The 22,522-nt window shown below is 39.3% G+C and overlaps 1 protein-coding gene across 1 annotated transcript in view; it reads right to left on the reverse strand.

Annotated features, from left to right (window-relative positions):
- Positions 1 to 6,097: 6,097 nt before the first annotated feature.
- The window catches only part of DNER (delta/notch like EGF repeat containing), a 107,907-nt gene continuing 91,482 nt past the window's right edge, over positions 6,098 to 22,522 (reverse strand). Inside the window, exons 9-13 of the mRNA XM_071437573.1 lie at positions 19,705 to 19,827; positions 17,706 to 17,819; positions 16,529 to 16,660; positions 12,831 to 13,077; positions 6,098 to 7,184 (exon numbers count right to left, since the gene is read on the reverse strand). Coding sequence (XP_071293674.1) covers positions 7,073 to 7,184; positions 12,831 to 13,077; positions 16,529 to 16,660; positions 17,706 to 17,819; positions 19,705 to 19,827 — 728 coding nt within the window. The 3' untranslated portion in view covers positions 6,098 to 7,072. The remainder of the gene's footprint in view (positions 7,185 to 12,830; positions 13,078 to 16,528; positions 16,661 to 17,705; positions 17,820 to 19,704; positions 19,828 to 22,522) is intronic.

Genomic DNA, 22,522 nt, shown 5'->3' on the forward strand with positions numbered 1-22,522 from the left:
AGATGGCAGTCCCCTAAGGTGAGGGTAAATTAGATAGCATTAACCAGTTTCTACAGAAATTTTGTAGTTTATTGCATGAAACTCCAAAACGTTATTAAAGTATCACCATATTTACCGTTCCATAATCTAAACCATTGAATAGTGTATTCCAAATGAAATCTTCCAAAATTCAGCAACATATATCACTAAGTAAATCACAGCTGTGAGACATTTTGATTTAAACCTGACATGTCTGTCAATACTGCTAGCTTATCACCTCATTTTAAATCTCACATGCATTAAAGAAAAATAACCCTTCAAATCTTTCAAGGATTAAGGCATCTCCATGGAATTGTAAAATATTCTCTCCATGGAAGTGAAGTGAACAAAAGACAGAGGAAAACTGATAAACTCCACACCTAATTCAGCCCTCTAAAAATCTCCTCCTGTCTTTGTCCTTATTGCACACAGGCAAGACAGGGTACCAGGAAAGGGGGGAGCAATGTGATGAGTACTGGAGATAAAAATTATCTTTATCATTATCTTTCATATGTAGTACAACCTCAAGTCCAAATTCATGGCAAGACGAAAGTGAAATGGCATAAAAGGCACATGGGAAAGCAGATCTGTCCTTAGTTACACGACATTCTGTCAGCTTTGTTATGACAGACCTTTCTAGCAAATGCCATACAAAGGCATAACAACTGAAATAAATGTTCAAATTAAATTAATAGGAGGAACTGGTGTCATGTACAGACCACAAATAAGACACTGTGGACAGCACATTTTAGGTACAAAATCCTTGAATTAAATTATTCTGCATTATGACAAGTTAACTGGCCGGTTGCCTTATTCACATGACAGATGCAACATAGCAAATCAAACAACCTCAGACTGATCTGTAGAATAAATATCAAGGCCATACACTGGGATCTACAAACAGCCTTTTCAGCAAGCTGATGCTGCTTTCTGCTCTCTGTAACCCATCCAAATATCCCTCTGTTCTCACTGAGAAAGAACCATAACTGTAACATGAGTTTGCGCTCTCTCTGTCCCAATACCATATAGAAAATAAGCTTCTAGGAGGCCAAATTGCACCCACAGTGATCACATATCCAACAATTACAAATGGGGGCGAGAACAAAATACTCTGCTGACAAACTAATTGGTAATGCAGCTCCTACATGCCAAAATAACCTCCATTGCATTAGGCTGTTTGCTTTTCCACAGAAGCTACATGCATTTTTGTTACCTTGTGCATCTTGTATTTGGCTTATAGGCTCAGATTCCAGGCAGATTTACGTCAGATTACTTCAAATCCATAAGTCAATAAAATACCATGGTGAAAATTGGAACAGTCACACTCATTTCCTTGAGTGGTGTTGGACTGAGGTCCATGCAGAGTCACATGCAAACTTTCTCATAAGGACACATGAATGGAGTCCAAAGTTTAAGACCCTGTAGATCCAGACTGTTGTCCGTGTGTGTTCTACTCCCAGGAGATGGAAGAGAAGCCACAGCTGACCTCAGAAGAGATCTCTGTCCTGTTGTGAGGAGCTGCCTCTGACAGGAAGTAGACCAGTCCACAGGAAAAGAAACAAATCAAAAATTTATGCTGAAGGACATCTCCTTGACAAGACAGCACTGCTGCCAGAGTGATAAACAGGATCTCTCATGGTCTGTGGGATGCTAGCAAAAAGTCCAGGCTCAGCGAGATAGAGCAGATTGTTTTCCTTACACTGGTCTATTATTGAAGAAAGCACAGCAGTCCAGCTTATTTTCCTAAATTATTAACTTTGCTGCCTTTTCTGCTCAGCACATCAGATAAAGAAGTTTATTCAGTTAGCTTATTTATTTACATTCCTTTGCCAAAGATCTCACCAAACAAAGCCTATTTGATGATTTATTCTTTGCTAAAGGGGAAGCTTATTTACAATAATCATCTTATGATAAACGTCTTAAAAGCAGGATTTGAAAGTGGAATTCATAATAACACAGAAATCTGACTTTTCCAGAGAGGTCATATTTGTTATCCATTTTGCACTGCAGAAGAAAAGAAGCCAGCTGAGCCCAGATGAAGCTGGATGTGGCATAGCTGCTTTGAAGTTTTGTTTGTTTTCACTGGTTGACCCATGTCCTGTTGGAAGGAATCACCTTCACCTACTTGGAGCCATTCCAAAACACGAGGGGGGGAAATGATAGAAAGGGTTCATATGCTGGGTCCTACAAGAGGGATTCTGCAGCACAGAAGTTGCACCAGAGGGATCAGCTCTAGTGCAAACAGCAGAGAGTCAAGAAGTGCAAAGATGATTTCTGAGGGTCACCTCTCCAGCGACCAGCGCATCAGACTGAGCAGGAGCTGACACATCTCACTCTGCCAGTCTTGGCAGCAATCTCCAGCATTCTCAGGTAGCAGCAGCATCTGATTGCTCAGATGCCACTCTCTGGCTGCTCTCATCTCCCTGATGAGATTTTTAAGATGGACATAAAAGTGTCTCAAATCTGCTTTATGCCACCCCTCCTGACCCCACACAACTACAGGGTTTTGGCAGATGCTCAGCCAAAGTCTCAAGGGACAGAAGACAAACTTGCAGGGAGCAGATAGAGCAGATCAGCTCCATGTCTCATTTGGCACAAGCTCTCTTCTTTGCCCTTCCCTCACTGCTCCCCTGCTCATGCAGAGCATTTCCTAAGGGTAATGGATGCTGAGAGAGAAAACAATTTTTAAACAAGAATTTTGTTCATATTTTGTTTTAAAATAAAGGGTGCCTCAAAGCTGTAAGTCAGTGCACATCTCTCTCAGCAGGGTGGAAGAGAAGGTTTAAGCACACACTGGACTGCCCTGACTCCCATTTTTTATTTGGGGAACATGTCTGAACTCATTAGCTCTTGATAATACACTCATTATTTTAACTATTCATAGCAGAGCATAGCATGAGAGACTAAACTCTTCCCTGAATTTATCTGGTTTTCAGCTGCCCTTCATGACCCATGGGAGGACTATAGTTCTGCACCCCCTGTGAGGTCAGGAATACAAGAGCAGAGTTCTATACAAACAGCAATTCCAGCCCAGCTGCCCTGAGCAGCACATGAACCTCAAAAACATGGCAGCAGTGAAAAAAAACTTCCCAAAGCTGGTAACACAGCAAATGCCTCCCACAGAAACGAGGCTGGAGGCACCCAAAGGGAGGACAGGCTGGATGTGCATCAGTCTGATGCAATGTGCCTGTCTGCTCTGCTGGGTGGTTGTGTGCAACATGAGAAGGGAATCTCTGAGAAATTTTGGATGCAGAAGGATTTAGCCACATGAAGGGGAAAAGAAGTTCCCTCTGGCAACACAAGTGAGGAGTGGCTCTTCAATTCCTCTCAGTCATTCATACAGAATAATTTTCAGAGGTGTTGAGTTTATTCCTCATCAGGTGTCTATTGCTATCAAAGAAGAAACTACATATCTTCAGGAATGTCATAACTGCTCAGGCATTTCTCAGCAAAGCCCTGCTGGAGAAAAGCCATGCTGTTCCCAGAAATGAGGTTGAGACAAGATGAAAACATCAGTTCTGTGACAGAAGTGTCACAACACAAGACTTCACTAAAACAAACACTGTTTACTCCTATGGTCAGATCTTGTGTATTTTTAGATGCCCAGGGACACCAAGCCACTTTCCCCCAAAACATCACACACATTGTCTTTAAAATCCCATTGTTTTCAAAGGTATTAACCACACTGAGACTTTCACTGTTTGAGGATGCACTTATTGAACTGAAGTCTCTTTTCAGCTCTCATTCCCCTCACACCAGTGTAGCATTTGGCCACAGCTGCAGTGAAGGAAGAGCAGCAAAATGAGGTTGATGGGTTTGGAACAGGGTGTTTCCCTGCCCTGACTGACAATGCACAGGGCTATGCAGGAGCCTCAGGTCTCCTTGCAACCTCTCACCTCTTATGTGCCTTCCCACAATCCCATCCCCAGCCATGAGTGTCCCTCCAAGTTCATTGTTTAATATACTAACAAGAACAGGATTACAGAGCTGAAAACAGTTCCTCAGCTGAGTCAGGACTGCATCTCCAGGCCTTTCACCCTCTGCCTACTTGCCCACATGAGGGATGGGGCTGGCAGTGCCCCCTTGTGACTCACAGCAGGGCCGCTGCTGCCACTGCTGGTCCCACCTGGCACAGGGACACAGAGGGGCTCTCAGAACCCCAGGAGGGAGGGATGGTCTGCACTCAGCTGCAGAGAGGCCAGGCCCCTCACCCAGAGAGTGACTGGCACTGCCCCTGCAGTGAGAGTGGGCTGGGGACACAGCAGGCCTGGCTGGTGTGGAGACCTCATCTCCTTCCCAAGCCCATACTCAGTAACACCTTACCACTTCAGAAGGCTTCAGGTGTCCGCCCATACACAGTAACATCAGATCACTTCTGAAGGCTGCAAGCAACTGCCCTTCTTGTTCTTTAGCCCAGCCTTTTATCCCCTCCTGTTGATGCCCTGCACCTGTGTGCCCTCTGCTCCCTTTGGTGTTGGTCAGTGCCCCTGGGCACTCCATGGCTCATTGCTGTCAGTGCTGCTCACCTGCTGCTCACAGCTGAAACCAACTGGGGATGGGGCTCAGCTCAGCCCCATCCCAATCACCACAAACTGTGTGCCTACACACAAGTTTTAGAAGTTAATGTCAAGCCCAGAGACTTGTGCAGGAGGAGCTGGAGGCTGTTAGCCCATTGCTAGGGGAAGACGACATACAATCAGCCCTTTCTGCAACTGGATTATTTACAGGGGCAAAAGAAAAGGAAAAAAAAAAGAAAGAGAAAAAGAAAAATTGTAGCATATTAACAGCAAGTGGTATTTGCTATACACATTTGTATTTGCTCCCTGTACAGAGCAAACCTCATATGGTTGGGGAAAAGGATATGAAATAACCAGTGTCCCTTGCCCACATTCATGTATGTTCTCAGGACACAATCTGGTGTACAAAGACAGTAACCAACTTGTTCTTGCAGATTCAGAGCTGGGATACAAACACAAGATGGGTCTGTTCCCTCCAGGTCTTAGGACAGCTCCCTCTGGCAGGCAGTGCAGTGCCTCACAAATATCTCACAAGTGCATGCATAACATGCCATCAGAGTTCAATAAAATAAATTGGAAGGAGACAAAGTAATTTTCAGAGTACAATTCACAGGATGCACAGGATGATTTACAGCAGCTAGAGGCTTCAAGCTGACAGGAAAATAGCTCCTCACAAATTACTTATCATCCAGGTCAGTCAATTGAGAGAAATATAGGTTGGTCAAGAATTGCTGCCAAGGTGTGATTTGTATGCAGAAAGGCTGCTGCTCATTGCAACAACTCTCTTGTAAAATATGGACCATGAATATGGATGTTCCCTAAAACAACAGAGTTGCTTGTTTCCCTACTTTATATAGATTTACAAGCCAATATTTTACTGACTGAAAAGGCAAAAAATTCTGAAGAATTAATATTTCCTTTCCTTTGATTAACAAATCAATTACAACAGTGCCCCTTTTCTGCTCAAGTTACCAAAAATGGTACAGGATATAGCTTGTTCTCGATTTTTCTTCCTTAAGCATTCTCAAAAGACTCCTAGAGGTCACAGTAAACAAAAGTTTCAATATATTGGTACAGCAGAAAGCTACCAATAAAAAAAACATCATCTGCCAGCCACCAGATGCAAATTTAATACTTCTGTTATAGAAAACCATGCCTGAAGAATTAATCTAGTTTAAACTTGCATCTGAGCTCCTCAGTCCTCTTTTTAATAATTACTGTCTTGGGCCACCATTGTTGAAAGCCCATAGTAGCAGATACAGGACATCAGGAAACGTACTCTGGATTTCTGAGGAGCATTTGACATTTCTGTAATTCAGACACAGAATGGTGTTACTAACCTGCACATGCACCATTCAGGACTGTGCCTTTGCTCTGGACCTACATTTATCTCACTTTTGAGAGATTACCTTGATAAAACAAACCCTTTTCCCCTTTTCAGATTAACTGCTGGAACGTCATATTTTAGCATTATTTATAGTGCATCATATGCTCACGTCCTTTCAAATTTATAGACAACACTTCAGTTTGAAATTAAGAAAAACAAAGAAACAGCTGCAATCTTCACTGGTTAACTTTTATTCAGTATTTTCTGAAATAAGCAAGAATTTAAGACGCCCATAAGCGATCAAATACAGCCACAAAAACCCCATACTGATCCTAAATAAGAAGCACTATGAGAAATACACAATATTTCATGAAACAATACTGTACATCAACAACCTTTAGGAAACAAACAATTCAAACCATATGCTTAGTTTACTCACAATATAAAAAAACTTTAACCTTTAAAGAAAAATATAGATTCAGTCCAATTGTAGGATCCAATCCCATATCCAGTGAATTCAATGGAAGTTCTCTCATTGATTTCAATGTTTAAAGGATCATGCCCTTACTTTGCCTCAAGAGGCACTTTAATTATTATACAAGGCCTAGCCTGAATAACTATTACAAAAATGTCAAACATCAACTCAAGAGTATGTTTTAGCAACTTTCAGGAAATAATGGAGGAATAGGTTATCTATCCATGCATGGAATAAGGCAAAAGCTAATTCATTCAGATTAGGAATAATAATTTTTACTAGTTTCTTTTTCACAACACAAACATTTTAGACTTTTTTAATTAATGGATATATTATATATCATATTATGCTTCACATTTTTCCTACCTCTACTGAGAAAGCTGGCACTGACATTTCATAAAGAACTCCTCATTAATTATTGTTTTCTGTTCTGTAACAACCACAAGAAACTCATCTGGGTTTAGTAATAGTGTCTACCAAGAAAAAAGCACACACTATCATAAGCTTATAATTTATAGAGCTCAAGGTACATTAAAATGTAAATCATGAAGTTCACAAATTCTGTTTTAAAATATTTTTCCAAACTAAAAGCTGCAGAAAATTGGTTCTTAAATATTCTACAGAAAATTCTGAAGCATCTAATGATTTAAATTACTTATGCTTTCTTCTTAAAAATATTTAAATTAGGTTAGTAGCCCATCCTTTTGAAAAATAATCCAAAAAAGATACACTAGATTACAAATCTTTTGTCTTAATCAGTGTAACCAAAGGTTTGTCATCTGGGCTGTAATCTTCATAAGCAATGGGGGTTGCATCATACATTGCAGGTCGGGATTTCTTGCCAAACCTGGAAACAAAAGAAAACTTTCAGTGACAAACAGAAACATGAATGAGTCCAAAGCAACAACGCAGTGAGTTATGGCCTGAGATCAGAAACAAAGTCAGACAGCTTAGATAAACTCTATATAACAAAAGAAATCACAGGAAAATGAGGCAAAAATGGTCAAGTATTTTTTCTTATTGACCTGATGCAGAGAAAACAGTACAGTACAGAAATCACAGAAACAGAATTATTTATTTAGTCATCAAGACTAAGGATTTTTATGCACTTATAACTATATTAAGCATATATTAATTTACATTGTGTACACTGGAAAGTAAAATCCAGAAAATTCAGATTTTGAGGATAATATTTAGCCCAAACCAAAATTAACTTGATTTTCTTCCAAGACTCTTATGCAGGTTCATGATTTTCAATTTCATTCTTGCCTGTTTTCAGTGATTTAGAATTGCAGACAAAACTGAAATGGCTGAAAACATTATGATATATATGGTGAAAATTTCATTTTTCAAAGTACTTCAGTTGTCCATAAGGCTACACTAGATTCATTCCCATGCATGAATGTCTGCCTTCTTCTATAGGTTATTTTAATACATACAGACAGGTCACATTTGCTCATCTCCATCATGATGGATAAACCTGATTTTCTACAAATGAGATAAAATTTCAAGATCTGAATGAAGGAATAAATTCATGGCATCTTACTAAAGCAGAGGCAGCATTGAATTCTGAATCACCCATTTTCACCATCACTCTCAAGGGTTTAAAGGAAATAGAGCTCTGCAGAGATACTAATGATGGTGAACATTCTCCAGAGATTTCAGTCAGTCTACCTGCCCTTTCTGACAGTACAGAGCACATGGCTTGTTGCATACATGGAAGCAGGACAAAATCTGTTTTCTCCTTTAGGTCAGGGTTGACATGTGCCCCTAATTAGAGAAGGCTGAGAAGAGAGCACAGCACATGTTGTTTATGGTCTGGTGAGCCACAGAGCTGCTCAGCCCCAGTGCTTTGATCAGGTGGTTCAGAAGTCAGCCCCTGCCCAAGGCAGCAAACCAACAGAGCTATCACCAACCTCAGGTTTATGTTAAAGACAGAAGTGTTAAATGGGAGCTCTGTTCAATGGGTGTGTATCTGCTGGGATGCACAGCAGGGCTAGGCTGTCTAATTGATGGCATAAAGGAACACACAAAGCAATTATCAATACAAGCTGCAGGAGGCAATGATTCGAGGACTAATCAATAGTGAAAAGCTGAGGGTTCTTGCTACAGTGTGTTCTGGATCAATTAACTGCCTGCTTACAACAAAAGCATATACAAACAAGAGAATAAAGATTCTTTCCAGGCCAACCAAATACAAGATTATTCCTCTAACAAAGAGTATAGACTGTGTGGGGAAATCTTGATCCTGGGAAGCAGCGAGTGTAGAAAAATACTGGAGGGACACAATGGATAATAATTTTTACATTAGCTTCAATGCCATACTGTGAACAATTACATGTTTGGGTTGGTTAACAGTGTAGCAGAAGCACTGGGGAAGTTCTTCAGGATCAACATTTAGCTTTAGCATGTCCATTCATGGGTGATGATGGTGATATTCCAATGTGTACATCAGACATGCTTACCAGTATATAATATTACACATCACAAAGATAATCACAAAGTAAAGTATATGAAATAACAGTCAGAAAATATATTTTACAGTGAAGCATTGAACAAGAGAGACCTGTGTATCTTGAGAGAAACTAAGGGTTCCATGACAATTCTGAGGACAGTACACATTCATTGTAGCAATTCTTGGCAATGGCAGCTCCATGTGTGTATATGTGACAGACACTGCAAATCAGCTTCACATTTGGAATGGCCCTGCTCCTCCACTTCCTCAGCACAACATTTCAAGAGATGGCTAACTATAGTTATTAACCTCACCATATCCACACAAATTTTTGAGAACTTTGGACAGCTGAATCCTGAGGAAATGGTAACTTCCGACTTCTGTGGGACAGACAGAAGTTCAGAGTTTACCCAGAAACAGAATAAAGAAACCAACCACATGTTGCTACTCTGCTCAAAACCAGCAACTGACAAACTGAGTCCACAAATAAAATTTAAACAAGAGCAGTAAAAGACAGAGAGTAGAAGTTAAAAAAGGAATAAAGCACATTGAGAGAAGGAAGGGATTCTTTTGGATTCCACAGGAGGAGAATGAGAAGATTTATTTCCTCTGCATTATTCAGAGAAAAGGTCAGATGTGCAAGTGGTATTGTGCCTTGCTTAGAGAAATTGAGCTGTAATCCCAGAAAATTAACCCCGGCAGAGGATGTATATTAAGCAATTGGTAGGTGATGTGGAGACCAGAGAAATGTGCACGTGATCACACTTCTACAAGAAGGCAGCTGACAGATCTATGCCAGTAAGAAATGAGTGCATGCTGATGCTCATCCAATTCAGAAAGCTTAGAACAGCACAGTGGGACACAGGCAGCTCCACAGCAATGGGGAGAATATGCAGTGGAGAGAAGCTGACCCTGCTGTGACAAGAGAACTTAATCATACTCTGATGAACCAGACTCTTCAACTGACACAGAGACAGGACAGATCAGCACGTGAAAATAGGAATTAAATAAACTACATTGTAAGTGGTGCATGAAGGCTACTGATATCTGGGCACACACAGAACTAACTGCAGCATAGTCTGTCACCAGATAATTCATGAACTCAGTGTGAATGCTTTTCTAAAGTGAACAATTTTGTTTCAATAACAGATCTTGGTTCCATTTCAATGACATCTTATGGCTGCCATAGCCAGCAGCCTATTAGCCAACTATTTCATTACACTACTCTCTTCCAGCTTTAGAATGTATACATTTTAACATAAAAGGACTTTTTTTGTCTGCAAAAGAATTTTTTTGTCTTTACTTTCTGTATAATGGATGCTAAAGACAACTGTGCTTTTTCTGCTCAGAAAACTACCTAGTTCTGATCTGCTAATCTTAGAAACATTCCCTAGAAGTAGACATTTATTAGTAATGATCCACAAGCACAATGGTTTTGTCTTACAGCAAATACCTTGATTAGTAAAGATAAAATTACTAAAAAAAATTAGGGAAAAAAATGCTGAGAAACACGAACAAGTAATTTTAAAATAATTTACTGATGGTTTAACAGGCATCCACACCCCCATACACCTGCTGACTTTATCAGAAACCTTCCCTTTAAAGAAAATAATCTACTAACTTTTCCCTTGGCCTCCATTTTCCAATATTACTAGTAAGTTTTGGTGTCTAACTGTGAAAGGGAATTATTTTCAGAAAAGGCTGAACTTCCTGTTATTTGAAAGTAGATTTCTTAGATTCAGCAATTCTGAAAATTCAGACCTTTAAATATGTAGATATAAGAATTTATGAAAAAAAAACCTATAAAAGTTTTGCTCCTTTTCCCGGATTGAAATGACCAAAACAGTTTATATCTTTCTGAACCCAAAATATACACAACAATCTCCACAAAAAACCTCCATGAATTACCTTACTTGGCAGCTCTATCTTGGATTTTTATAAGGCATCACATTGTTGGAGGCACTGAAAATTATTTGGAATTAAAACATTTCATTTGCTTTAAGTAGAAATACATTTTCCAAGATAGATAAACCCTCAATGGACAATAACGTCATTTCTAACTACATAATATGGATTTGAAAAACCATCATTAATCCATCCCAGTCTAAGAACTTTTTTGAAGTTGGAACACTTTGAAGAGCTACTACTCAAAGCTGTGATGTGATTAACTGAGCCTGGGGGAACGCCTCACCCATTTCACATAATTTTGATGACTTCAGCAGTGGTACAATTTAACCTGTTTCATCTTCATTGAAACAGAACTGGAGCACTCAGAAAATGAATTACCAGCAATCACCAACCAATATGCACATATTTCTCCATGTTAGTGCACAGGAACATGTCTCCCTCAGTTGTTTTAGGAGCATTTTAATGGTAACACACATGAATACTCTGTTGGAATTTGAAGTGATCCTGACAAATTGAAGAAATGGGGAAAAAGAAACACCAAAAATGAAAGTTCCACCCTATTAAGAGAGGTGTCAAACACAGAAGAAACCATACTGGCTAGGAAGCAAAATGACACAGTGGATCTTGGGGTGAGGAAAAGGTCTCAGAGGTCACAAAAGTATGTCATTTGTCACTAGAAAGGAAAAGAAAAGAAAACCAAAAACCAGCAAGTTTCTTTTTCAGATGCCTGAACAGGAATGCCATATATAAGATGCAGGAGGTGATTACTCAGTTTATTTGGTGCACCTAAATCTTCAGAGAGAGAACTACTTCCTGCTTTAGGGACTCCCCTTCAAAAAAGAAAAAGAAGATAAATATTATCTGGAGTGTGTCCCAGGGAGGCAATAAGAAAGCTGACATGATCTGGGAGGGGATACTGAAAGAATGGGCTAGTTAAACCTAGGAAAGAAAAAAAGTTGTTTTGCTTTGTTTGTTTTCATCATATAAGAGAAGTGGGGAGGGCTCAGCAACTGATATACAAGTGATAAGAATATGATACATTATCCTTCATGACAGCCTGAAGAGCAGTAAGAAAGAAGCAGCCAGGTTAATAGCAAAGAAAATCCAGGTTAAATTTTAGGAAAGCCCTTTCTAAATCTACTCAACTCCTTTGGAAGTTTTTAAACACAATTGTTGGCAGGGAGCTAGGTATATTTAATGCCATATTAGTGCCATGGCTTACACTTGAGCTCTCAAATCCTTTCCACTTCTGCTTTTGGATTATTCTGACACTCAATGCCCTGCCTTGCAAGTGCTCCATTAAATTTCAAAGTTAAAAAACTACTGTCTCTAGGAAAGCAAGTAAGAAAGGCAAATAGGAGCACAAAAATGAGCGATGTGAAGAGATTCTCACTGAATAATCTGGTAAATCAGTCACAAAAATCAATGTGCCTTGCCTGTCTGATCCTATTACATGTGCGTAGCAGTTAAAGAATCTTTACATTCCTAACAGATCTGACAGGCTAAGAACTCTGCATCTGTCCCACTTTACCAGTTACACCAAATAAAGTCAGAATAACTGTTTTCAAGGAGTTTTGCTGTATTGTCACACATTGTCACAGACATATTTTATGAAAAATCCTTTTGTTAGGATTTTTTCTCCTGAGAAGCTGAGAGGCCTCAAATGAAATGTAAGCAATAATTATCTGCTGCTGTGGAATGCAATAGGTGCATCTTTGATTTGCCTCATGCAGTTGTTTTTAATTAATGGCCAATCACAGTCCAGCTGTATCAGACTCTCTGGTCAGTCACAAGATTTTATTTCCATTCCATTCCTTTCTATTCCTTGCTAGCCTTCTGATGAAATCTTTTCTTCTATTCTTTAGTGTAGTTTTAGTATAGAGTTTTCTTTTAATATATATTATATCATAAAGTACTAAATCAGCCTTCTGAAACATGAAGTCCAGATTCTCATCTCTTCCCTCGCCCCTGTGAGCACACCCACATGGCCTCAGGTGAGAGCAGCGAGCAGTGCTGGTGCTTTCCCAGCAGAGTAGCGCACTGGCTCTGCCAACAGCACTTGGGGGCACCGTGCACGGACTGAGCGGCACCTGATACAGCTCCCAGGACATCAGCATCCCCAGCACGAACCTGGCGTGTCGGATGGAGGCGATGGCACTGCTGAACTCGCTGTCAATGCTCCTGCAGTTGTAGAACTCCTCGTAGGCTGGCCTGGAGGAGCCCTGGTACTCGATGCGGCTGATGCGGCAGATGCCCACGATGAGGATGATCAGCATCAGCACAAAGGCCACGCACAGCGCCCCGATGATGATGTACAGGGAGTGACGAGGCATGTTGGTCAGGCTCTCTGCCATATGCCCAGACTTCCACTGCAGATCTGCCAGTAAGAAATATAAGGTTATCATTAATTAATAATTTATATCCGTCCTGCTGAATAGAACTACTTTAAGATATGCATTTTCAATAGCTAAGACTTTTGAAACTATGGAGAGAGGTAATTTGAACTTTCCCAGGCTCTGTTACCAATACACCACCAGGCCTGACATGCAACAATTTTGTATAGTACTATGTTGAACCTTCACCCACTTTTTTCTGTTGATTTTTAAGGTCATATAGGAACACCTATCTAGCTTGATCTCCTGTGTAACCCAAGTAACAGAAAATCAAGTTATTCTTGCATTATGTTATTTTTATATTACAGGCTCTCTAAAGGCAGGTAGGTTTTATGCAAAAGCTTCTAGGAAACAACCAGTTCTCTTGTGCAGTTTGTTCCAATATTGAAGTCTTCCACTAAAATGTGTTATTTAAGATGTACTAAACACACTTGCTCTGTAATTTGAAACGCAGACTTTCTTATGCCTATCTCCACCAAACTGCAGAGACTTCAGCATTTCAAGGACAAAAAGGATACCTACAGTAGGGAGCCCATTGGAGTCTTTTCCCAAGCATAATTTCCCTGAGATTCTCAAAGCAGACCTTAAAGTAAAGCCAATCTGGAAGAGGCTTCCTGTATTTATGTATTCCAGATCTTCTATATAAATATTCTTGATCCCCAAACTTTATCTATGCCAAACAGATTTTTCTATCAATTGCCTATGTCCTCAGATCTGTTTCTCTCTAGCATGGGTCAGAATATTTCTAATTAACCTGTACTTCCCTCCAGGGTTCATTTTTGGCAGCCTATGGTCTCATATTATTTCAAAACAGGAACAGACTTGAATCATCCTGACTACAGAAATGTAGCACTCTGCAAAAGTTATTTCTAGTTGGTGCCTGTTCCTTTTTCAAATGTACTTCTGCTTTGCACTGATTTAGAATCTCCCTTTCCTCAATCACAAACAGGCTGGGAACAGGGCTTCCAAGCACATGCTTTGGGAGGTTAAGATATTCTTAGAAGCCACCTCTCAAAGATGCTGATGATGGCAGATAATTCAAGCACCTGAGCTGAAATCTCCAGTTCAGCAGCAGTGGATAAAATCTGGATCTACAGTAGAAATACAGGGAATGTACAAGGACAGGAAAAAAAAAAAAAATCTGTTTTAGAGGCAGGTGGTGAGAAAGGCCAAAGCTGTAACATGTGGGATTCAGCTGGGCAGAGTTTGGGGAAATGGCTGCTCTTTGTCACAATAGTGAAAGCTGTCCTGGAGCACCTCCCAGCTCAGGGGTGCTCAGACTTTGTCCACAAATGGGAGCTGAGTTTAAGGACTGGCTGTTTGTTTCTCTTATCTTCTTCAGAGGTCAGTAAAGTTTTGATCAGCCTGAATCATTCAGTGATTTAATGTTTCTAAGGCTCTGTTACTGCAGTTTGCCCAGTGAGGATATGAGGGAGGGAATACAGCTGTGCTCTGGGCAGTTTAGGATGGGCTTCTATTTCTGTTCTGCAGCACATTTGTCACACACAGTGGTTTCTGTCAGGCTGTCAGACTAGGCTGAATTCAGATCTAATGTGTGCAGATATATTGCAAGACATCTCTGATTTAGATTCCATGTCTTCCATCTTTGGATGACAAAGATGAGAAAAATTTCTTCCCTTTTTCCTCACCGTATCAAAATATAAAGACTAACATCTTATACTCCAGAGATTAGAAATAGCATATGACAGCCCAAAATCACAGCATTTTCAGTTGTTATATTAAAATTCATAAAATTAATTAGGAATAAGATTTCAATGCACATCATGGTCAGTACTAGAAATTCTTCATAATGTCAGTTTTCAAGTAACCACATGGTTTGGCTTACCTCAGTAACTACATTAATAATTACTAATGTGGCAAAGGTAATGATATTAACAAATAACCAGCAGGCATTAGAGAATTCATATGAGACATTTGTAAGCATTTTTACAGTGAATGCTCCATTAACTTTTTAGGGAAATGCATTTCATTTTGAAAGAAAGAATATCCTCTTTATAATTAAGACCAATTTAATCCTATTTAATTGGAATTGCTAATACTGGTAAGGATCATAAGATGATATTAAAAAATATCACAATTCATCCAGACAACGTACATCTTATCTAGTTTGTTGTATATACAACACTTGGAAATTAAAAAGAACAGTCTGACAAGAAGATAACCCTGAAATCCTGTTAGTCACTTCAAGCAGCTAAACCAGCTGGTGAAAAAACTATAAATAGGGTGGTTCTACAAAAATGATTAAGCAGCAATAGCCTCCTTCATGGTCAGGAACAGAAAATCACAAAGGATAAAATGTGATCTACTTAGTCAAATGCCACCCAAACACCAGTTTCTTGATAAGTCTGGCTTTGTGTCTTTTTCTGGCATTCAGAGGGACAGTCCAATACAAAGTCAGTATGCCATGTTTAAATTTAATTTCCATCACATTATTACCATTATGTACAAACTGCTGAAATAAAATAAATATGACAAAGAGAACTGGAAAGATGAACAGAAGCACATTTACTGATAGATTCAAACTTTAGAGCTCAAAGGATTCCACTGCACCATTGTCTCAAGTCTCCATAGTCATTGTCTCCAGTGAGTTCAGAAGTGCTGCACCTGTTTATAAAAGAGCTGGATATGGCCTATCTAGAGATGATTAGAATTAAGTTCCCATCATCTTCTTAATTCACAACTCAGGGAAAGACAGTGAGTACAAAGATCTTCACATGGCTACTTCATCCTTTCTGCCTCTCCTGGACTCTCCACTGTGCCATAAGGATGCCCTTACAGTGAAGTTTCTCTCTAAAATGAGAAAGAAGACCACATTGAAGCTGTTCCTTCCAGTGGAACCTCTCTTAAGTCTTACTGAATGCTTTGGAAAGATTTGGTGTTGAACCCCTTCTTCTTTCTAACAAATTTGGTGGAAATTAGCCTATGTAGTTATTCCTGAAAAAGTTGTTAAATGCCTGCACACAAAAATTACAGAAGAATTACACCAGTTTCCTTAGGTAAGCAAGTTCCAAGTTGTTTTGCTGAGACATCACTAGAGCTGCAGGTGCTCAGAACTCAATACAAGCCTGTTAGGAATGTGCTTATACTGCTATGGAACACACTTGACCCAAAGTGTGCAGAGAGGCTGTGAAGCATGAGCACAATTAAAATGCAAACTGAGTGCCCAGCTCTGCGACAGCATCCCTGACAGTCTAGTCTGACACATCTCAAAGTAGGGTGCCCAGAAAAAGAAGTTTTTACCTTTCACAACCACTTTTGAAATGCTATGGCCAAAAATAAAATGAATTTACCATGATTTTGTTCATTTACATACGATTCAGAGTATTTGTGCAGATAGGTATTTAGAGATAAAGAAAAAGTTCCTTTAATATAACTTACAGTTTTTAGAAATGCTTAGAGAACTCCAAAACTTACGTATTTCACAGTTTGCACCGACCCATCCATGAGGACAATGGCAGGTGTAACCACCAGGCTGATCTATGCAAGTTCCAGCATGGTGACATGGGTTGCTGTCACAGTCATTTACATCAATTTCACAGTCTTCACCTTTCATAGGGAAAGAAACCCAAAACCAGAATTATGTATGACAGGTGCCTGATGTAGCAAGTACATCCTCAGTCATTGAACTTCTCTCTTGCTGCAAAATTCCTTATAGTGCAATACATCTTTATTCTCAGAACATCAAAAGAATTCCAAGAAGGAAGTATTATCCTTATTCAACAGGGTGAAAATAAAGCCTGAGGACTAAGGGACTTCACCAACCTCACACAGACTCTGTCTCATTTCTCTAAATATAATTTCCATCCCAAGAAACGTGGTATAACAGACGATCATGGATATTCTGATATGCTATGCAATTATGTAGATAATCAGTGCCTGAGAAACTGACAGGGTACAATGGAAAGCTAATTCTTTTCCAAAGAATGTCTTTAACTGGAAGAGATCAAAAAGTACAATTTGACCTATAAACCAGCTATGAATGAGTTTACCTACTACTCTCACATTGTATATTACCTTACATGACTAACAGAACATTACATTGTAAATTATCTTGACATCAGATATTTGGATGATGCCAATCACATCAGTCTAAGTACAAGGCCAAAAGATTAAATGAGTTTTTTACCAGTACTCTGAAAGTGTAAATTGATTCATAACAAGTACTTTAGGGCTTTCAGCAATTGCATATTAAGATAATTGAATAAGAGGTTTCTTGAGCACACAGAAACTAAGGTCACTGTTAAAAGATTTTTCATTTTCAACAGTGTCCAATTAGTATAGTGGGTTACCTGGAAATCTTCAAAACACTATTTTTAAAATGCAGCCTAGTCTCAAGTAGCAAGGTCATAAACCATGTTAAATAGCTGTTAGCTTTGTGAAGTCACTTTAGTAACAGGCCTTTTTTGCTACAAAGTTCAAAGCAGATGTAAGTAATATCAAAAGTTTTTCATTGTCACTAGACTGCTCACAATACAGCAAAGCCCACATTAATTCCTTTCTTGAAGGGACACAGTCTTACTTGGTATTGTCTTCCTATAGACACAGTGAACAATGACAGCTAGATGTTCTGTGTAACACACAAATCACTTGCCTGCATATCCAGGTGCACAAATGCACGTAGCATTCAGACCTTCACTGTCACAAGTGCCACCATTCTGGCAGTTGATGTTAACACAAGGATCTTTGTATAATTCACAGTGCCTTCCTGAAAAGGAAAAATCAGTAATTGCCATTGACATGACTGATACGGGCAGCATGGAATCAGTACATGTGATAACTTGACTTCACCAGGATGAGTGTGCAGACTCCAAACCTGTCCTTCTGGGCTAATGATGCCACTAAAGCCACATGGTTTATGCTGGCTAAACTTTTTACACATGTGCCTCCTCTCTGCTCTTCCCACAGCTTTGGGCTAGGAGAGGCAATTTCTGCTTAGAACTATTGGATGTCTACGAAAAGCCATGTAATGAAGCATAAACAGATCAGTTACCTAAAATTCTTCAGTAACATGTCAACAATAATTGTCTTGACTAAGAATTTTATGTAATAACTTATTTAATAACATAGATAAGCATTCAGATGCCTCTCATTACTTGTTGCTGGAAATGAGGAATATTACTAAGGTAATAAAAAAAATAATTTTCAAATGTATGGTTAAAAATACATAACTGGATGGCTCTACTTCATGCCACTACCTTCACTCTTTCACGCCCAGTGTAGGCCTTGTGAATCCAGCAGGTTTGCCCTGCAGAAGACAGTGCAAGCTGCACCTGGTATACAAAACATGTAACACAGCATATTCCCACCTAGGGACCAGGAGAGAGAATCTAATGCCACTGCTGCATGCATTATGCCTTGGGGTCTACTGTTCAGATAAAAGTTATATGGTGCCACTGAGCTCCCCAAATACTGCAATGATGGGAGCTCAGTGATCAGCAGAAGCTGCTTCCAGGACCAGATGCCCTCTGCTTTCATTTCCAGCACGATGTGCTGTGCACACAGTGCTTGCAGCTCCACCAGCAGGTCGGGTGAGAAGATGAATATTATGGTGAACATTATGATTAAGTGCTGCTTAAACTGTCATGAAAAGCTAAGGGTCATTTCCTCACCAGGCCTCTAAAATGATGAATTCTGTATCTATAGTTAAAGAGCAGTGCAATCACCAGCGTGAAACACATATTTAGCCTCAAGCAGCTGTTAAGTGAGCGTTACTTATCAGCACAGATAAGGATTGATATGCTTAATGAGAAAATGCTAGAGCAATGTTCCTTAAAACACAGTCATTCTGTTAGAAAATTTATTTCTTTATAATCCTAATAGCATGTAAAGTGACATTCAAAGTGTCCTCACAATTCAACACAGAATACACTAAAAAAGTGTCACTTTAGCCTTCCCCACAAGGACTTCTCACAGACCACTGATATGTGCTAATTTGTTTAGAGCTGAAATCTGCTGCGAGAGAAAAGATTTTGTATAGCCAAACAAATGCTATTCTCATCTATTTTATAAATTACTTCAAAAATGCCAAAGCTAGATTCCATTTGAACACAGATCTAAGAATAGCTGCAGTTAACATGGAAATGCAGTCACAGACCTACTACCCTCTCTGGGCTTTACAGTCCTCTAAATGAACAGTCAAGATAAAGCTTTTATTTTTACTCCTTTGTGCTAATCTATTTCAAATACTAATCTTTCATTGTTATGTTTTAGCTCACTTCATTGGAGAAAATAAAAAATAATTTGAAAGCTCTCTGTGTAAAGGCTCCAACAACAACTGATGAAAAAGTCTATTTAACGTTATGGGTTTTTTTAAATCTCATCACTTTCTAACATATCATAAAAACAGCAGAAAAAACTACACCTGAGAAAAACAGAGAAAAATCCATTTGTGCCCAGACCAGGACATGCATTATTCACAGAGGAGCTAAATCTTAACTATTAATTTGAATAAAGATTAAGGGATCAGGATCAATACTGAGGTTTGTCTCTGTTAATTTTACATGAGGGATATATTTCTGCTCAGGATATGGTATCTCTGTAACAGAACCTGCCACAAAAACTGCAGAGAACAATTGCAAAGCCCAGCCTACCTTCATATTCAGCAAGGCAGACGCACTCGTAGCTGTTGACGAGGTCTCTGCAGGTGGCTCCGTTCTGGCAGGGTGCAGAGAGGCATTCATTATATTCCTCCTCACAGTAAAGGCCATGGTAACCTAAATCACATGAAGGGGAAACAAAAATAGTTATGAAACACTTTGCAGTAAAAATTAACAATTAGGCAACTATAGACCGTGGGCAGATGCTTGTTTATTTAAATATACTGTGCAAACTGATATTTGTTCAGACATTGATTTTAAAGGCATCTGTTCCCCAGGTGAAAATTACCAAGAAAATACTGGAAGCACAGTATTCTGAGAGAATTCCCAGCTCCAGTGATAAACCACAATGAGGTGTAAGGATGGAGGCTGGTGGCAGAGGTCAGTTAAAAGAAATACAGGAATATTGACGATCTCCCAGCTCCTTTGGATCCTTGCATCAAAGCCACTGTTCATCAAAGAGACGATAATTGTATAACAGGAGTTCGAACGATTACGTGTTTTAGCATTAATGCTGTACAATGTCAAAGCACTGCAGAAGCATTAAGGTACTTTCATCTTTACAGTAGTTCCAAGCCATAGGTAGGTACTATGGGCTGATTAGGTAAACAGAAAGCAGAAGCAGAGAAAAGCTACATGGCCTGTTAACAGCCACTGAGTAATTTGTATTATGAGATAAGAAAGAAGGAGTTAATTCACATGAAAACAGCACCTTTTTCATGATTTAATGTGCCACACAATCAATAGTCTTAACAGTAGTTGAAATTACAGACTTAGAGTAGTCTATGATATAATACCAGGCACTGGAACTGTGTTCATGTGCTTATAAAAGCTTGATTTCCTCATTACATTAAAAAAAATAAAAATTAAATGAATGGACATACAATGAATAAATATGCAATGGGCATGAATATAGATGCCAAGAAAAAGGCCTAAAATACAAAGTGTAGATTCTTCAGTGTGATTTTACTTCTTAAAGTAATCTCTAGTTAGTAGCAAAATTCAGATATGAAAGGAGGGTATCTTTCATGAACACAGAACCAAAGAGAGGGGCATATTCTCTTAGTAAGTCGCAATCAATCTATATTTAGCATCCTGGTCTAAATATTCCCCAAAATTCTCATAGAATAATAGAAAATAGGATAAATGCTGCCTCTTCAGACAATATTTGCATTTACCCTCTCCCTCCATACTATGGATAATTCAAAACAAAATTTTTTGAAGATACAACTGTTAGTACTAGTCAAGATATATAGACAATACCATCCATTATGATTCTCAAAAAATCCCCCTTTCATAGGAAATAGTTGGGCTAGAAAGGTATTAAGAAACATTTCAGAACCACTTTCTCCAAAGCTGTCAGCCAGGCAATAAAGAATTAATTATGCTAAATGTTATGGATTTTCTTGCTAGCCTAGAATGAGGTTTATCTAGTTTATGAGTATATGAAATATTCTTATATAGTGAGATCTGTAGCCAACACATAAAAACCACCAAAATCAGATGGGAGAATCAGTAAGAAAAACAGATGGGAATTCCCAGTGTTTAACACCAATGTAAAGAGATACTCTCAGAAAAAATGTTTCCCACTTCTCACCTTTCCAAGAGAACGAAGGGAATTTGTGACTAAATAGCTGTCTGGTTTCCAAAATCAATATGAACGATGGTATCACCTCCTCAGGCTGCAGCCAGCCCACGCTGTCAGGCGCTGCACGCAGCCAGGGAGAGATGTTTCCTCTCTCCACGAGAGGGCAGGTCTCACCCACACACAATTTCACCCTCACATCCTCACCCTGGGGCCAGCAGCCTCCTTCTGCTGGAGCTGCTGGCATGGAGAACATTCCCGTGTGGGACCACCTGAGGGAAAGGCAGGCTTCTCCTCAGGGAGATAAGAGCTACCTTGTCATTCTTAATGAGCATTTCTCCTGGTATTACTGCTTTTAAATTATACTGATACATAAACCCTGTAGTACACTGAATTCATACAGATAACTTCAAAAAGACTACATAAATAATTGATACATTTTTGTTGAAGAATTGAGATTGAAACAGGAGCATTTTTCATAAATCACTTCAGAGTAATGGATTCTAGTGTAGCTGCTTCCTCTCCTTCTAGCAGTGTTACGATTCTGCTGCTTTTTATGTTCCCAGCCAATGCCAAATGCAGCTCCTTGCCTCTTTTGTGGTGTGCAATATTTCTGTGGATGCATTCAGAAAGAAAGAAAATATACCTACTTTAACAACACTTCTCCATATACTGTGTCCTGAACAGGATAAAAAAAAAAACCCACAGGAGGCATTGCAGCTTCAAAAAAGGGCATCTTTTCCAGGCCACATGAAACTGGAAAAACCTTTAGTACTAGAATCTTCATGAAATCAAGCAGAACCTGAAAATGAAGGTTCAATTCTTATGTGTTCTCTTCAGAGGCTGAGGAATGCATAGGGAACCTAAAAAAACCCTAAAATAGAGATGTCCCTATGTAACCCCTTTTCCCTCTATGTGGCCATCCCACTGCTACTGGACTTTACAAAAGCAGAAACAGATCTGTTGCCATTCTCCTCTTGGTCCCCAAACTCTTCTTCCCCTTTCTTGAGCAACTGGAAGGGTGCCTCAAAGAGAGCAGGTTATTTTCCTGATAGAATTAAAATCTCATCACTTTCTAACATATAAAAACAGCAGAAAAAACTACACCTGAGAACAGAGAAAATCCCATTGTGCCCAGGCATGGCCTTCAGTTACGTGCTGAACTGCACTGTCTTCATACATAGCTGTTAAAAACTGCAGAGAAAATAGGAAAGGGAGCCCACAATC

This window comes from Agelaius tricolor, unplaced genomic scaffold (genome assembly GCF_023055355.1).
Source record: "Agelaius tricolor isolate 1412-34295 unplaced genomic scaffold, bAgeTri1.0.p SCAF_12, whole genome shotgun sequence".
Taxonomy (NCBI): Eukaryota; Metazoa; Chordata; class Aves; order Passeriformes; family Icteridae; genus Agelaius; species Agelaius tricolor.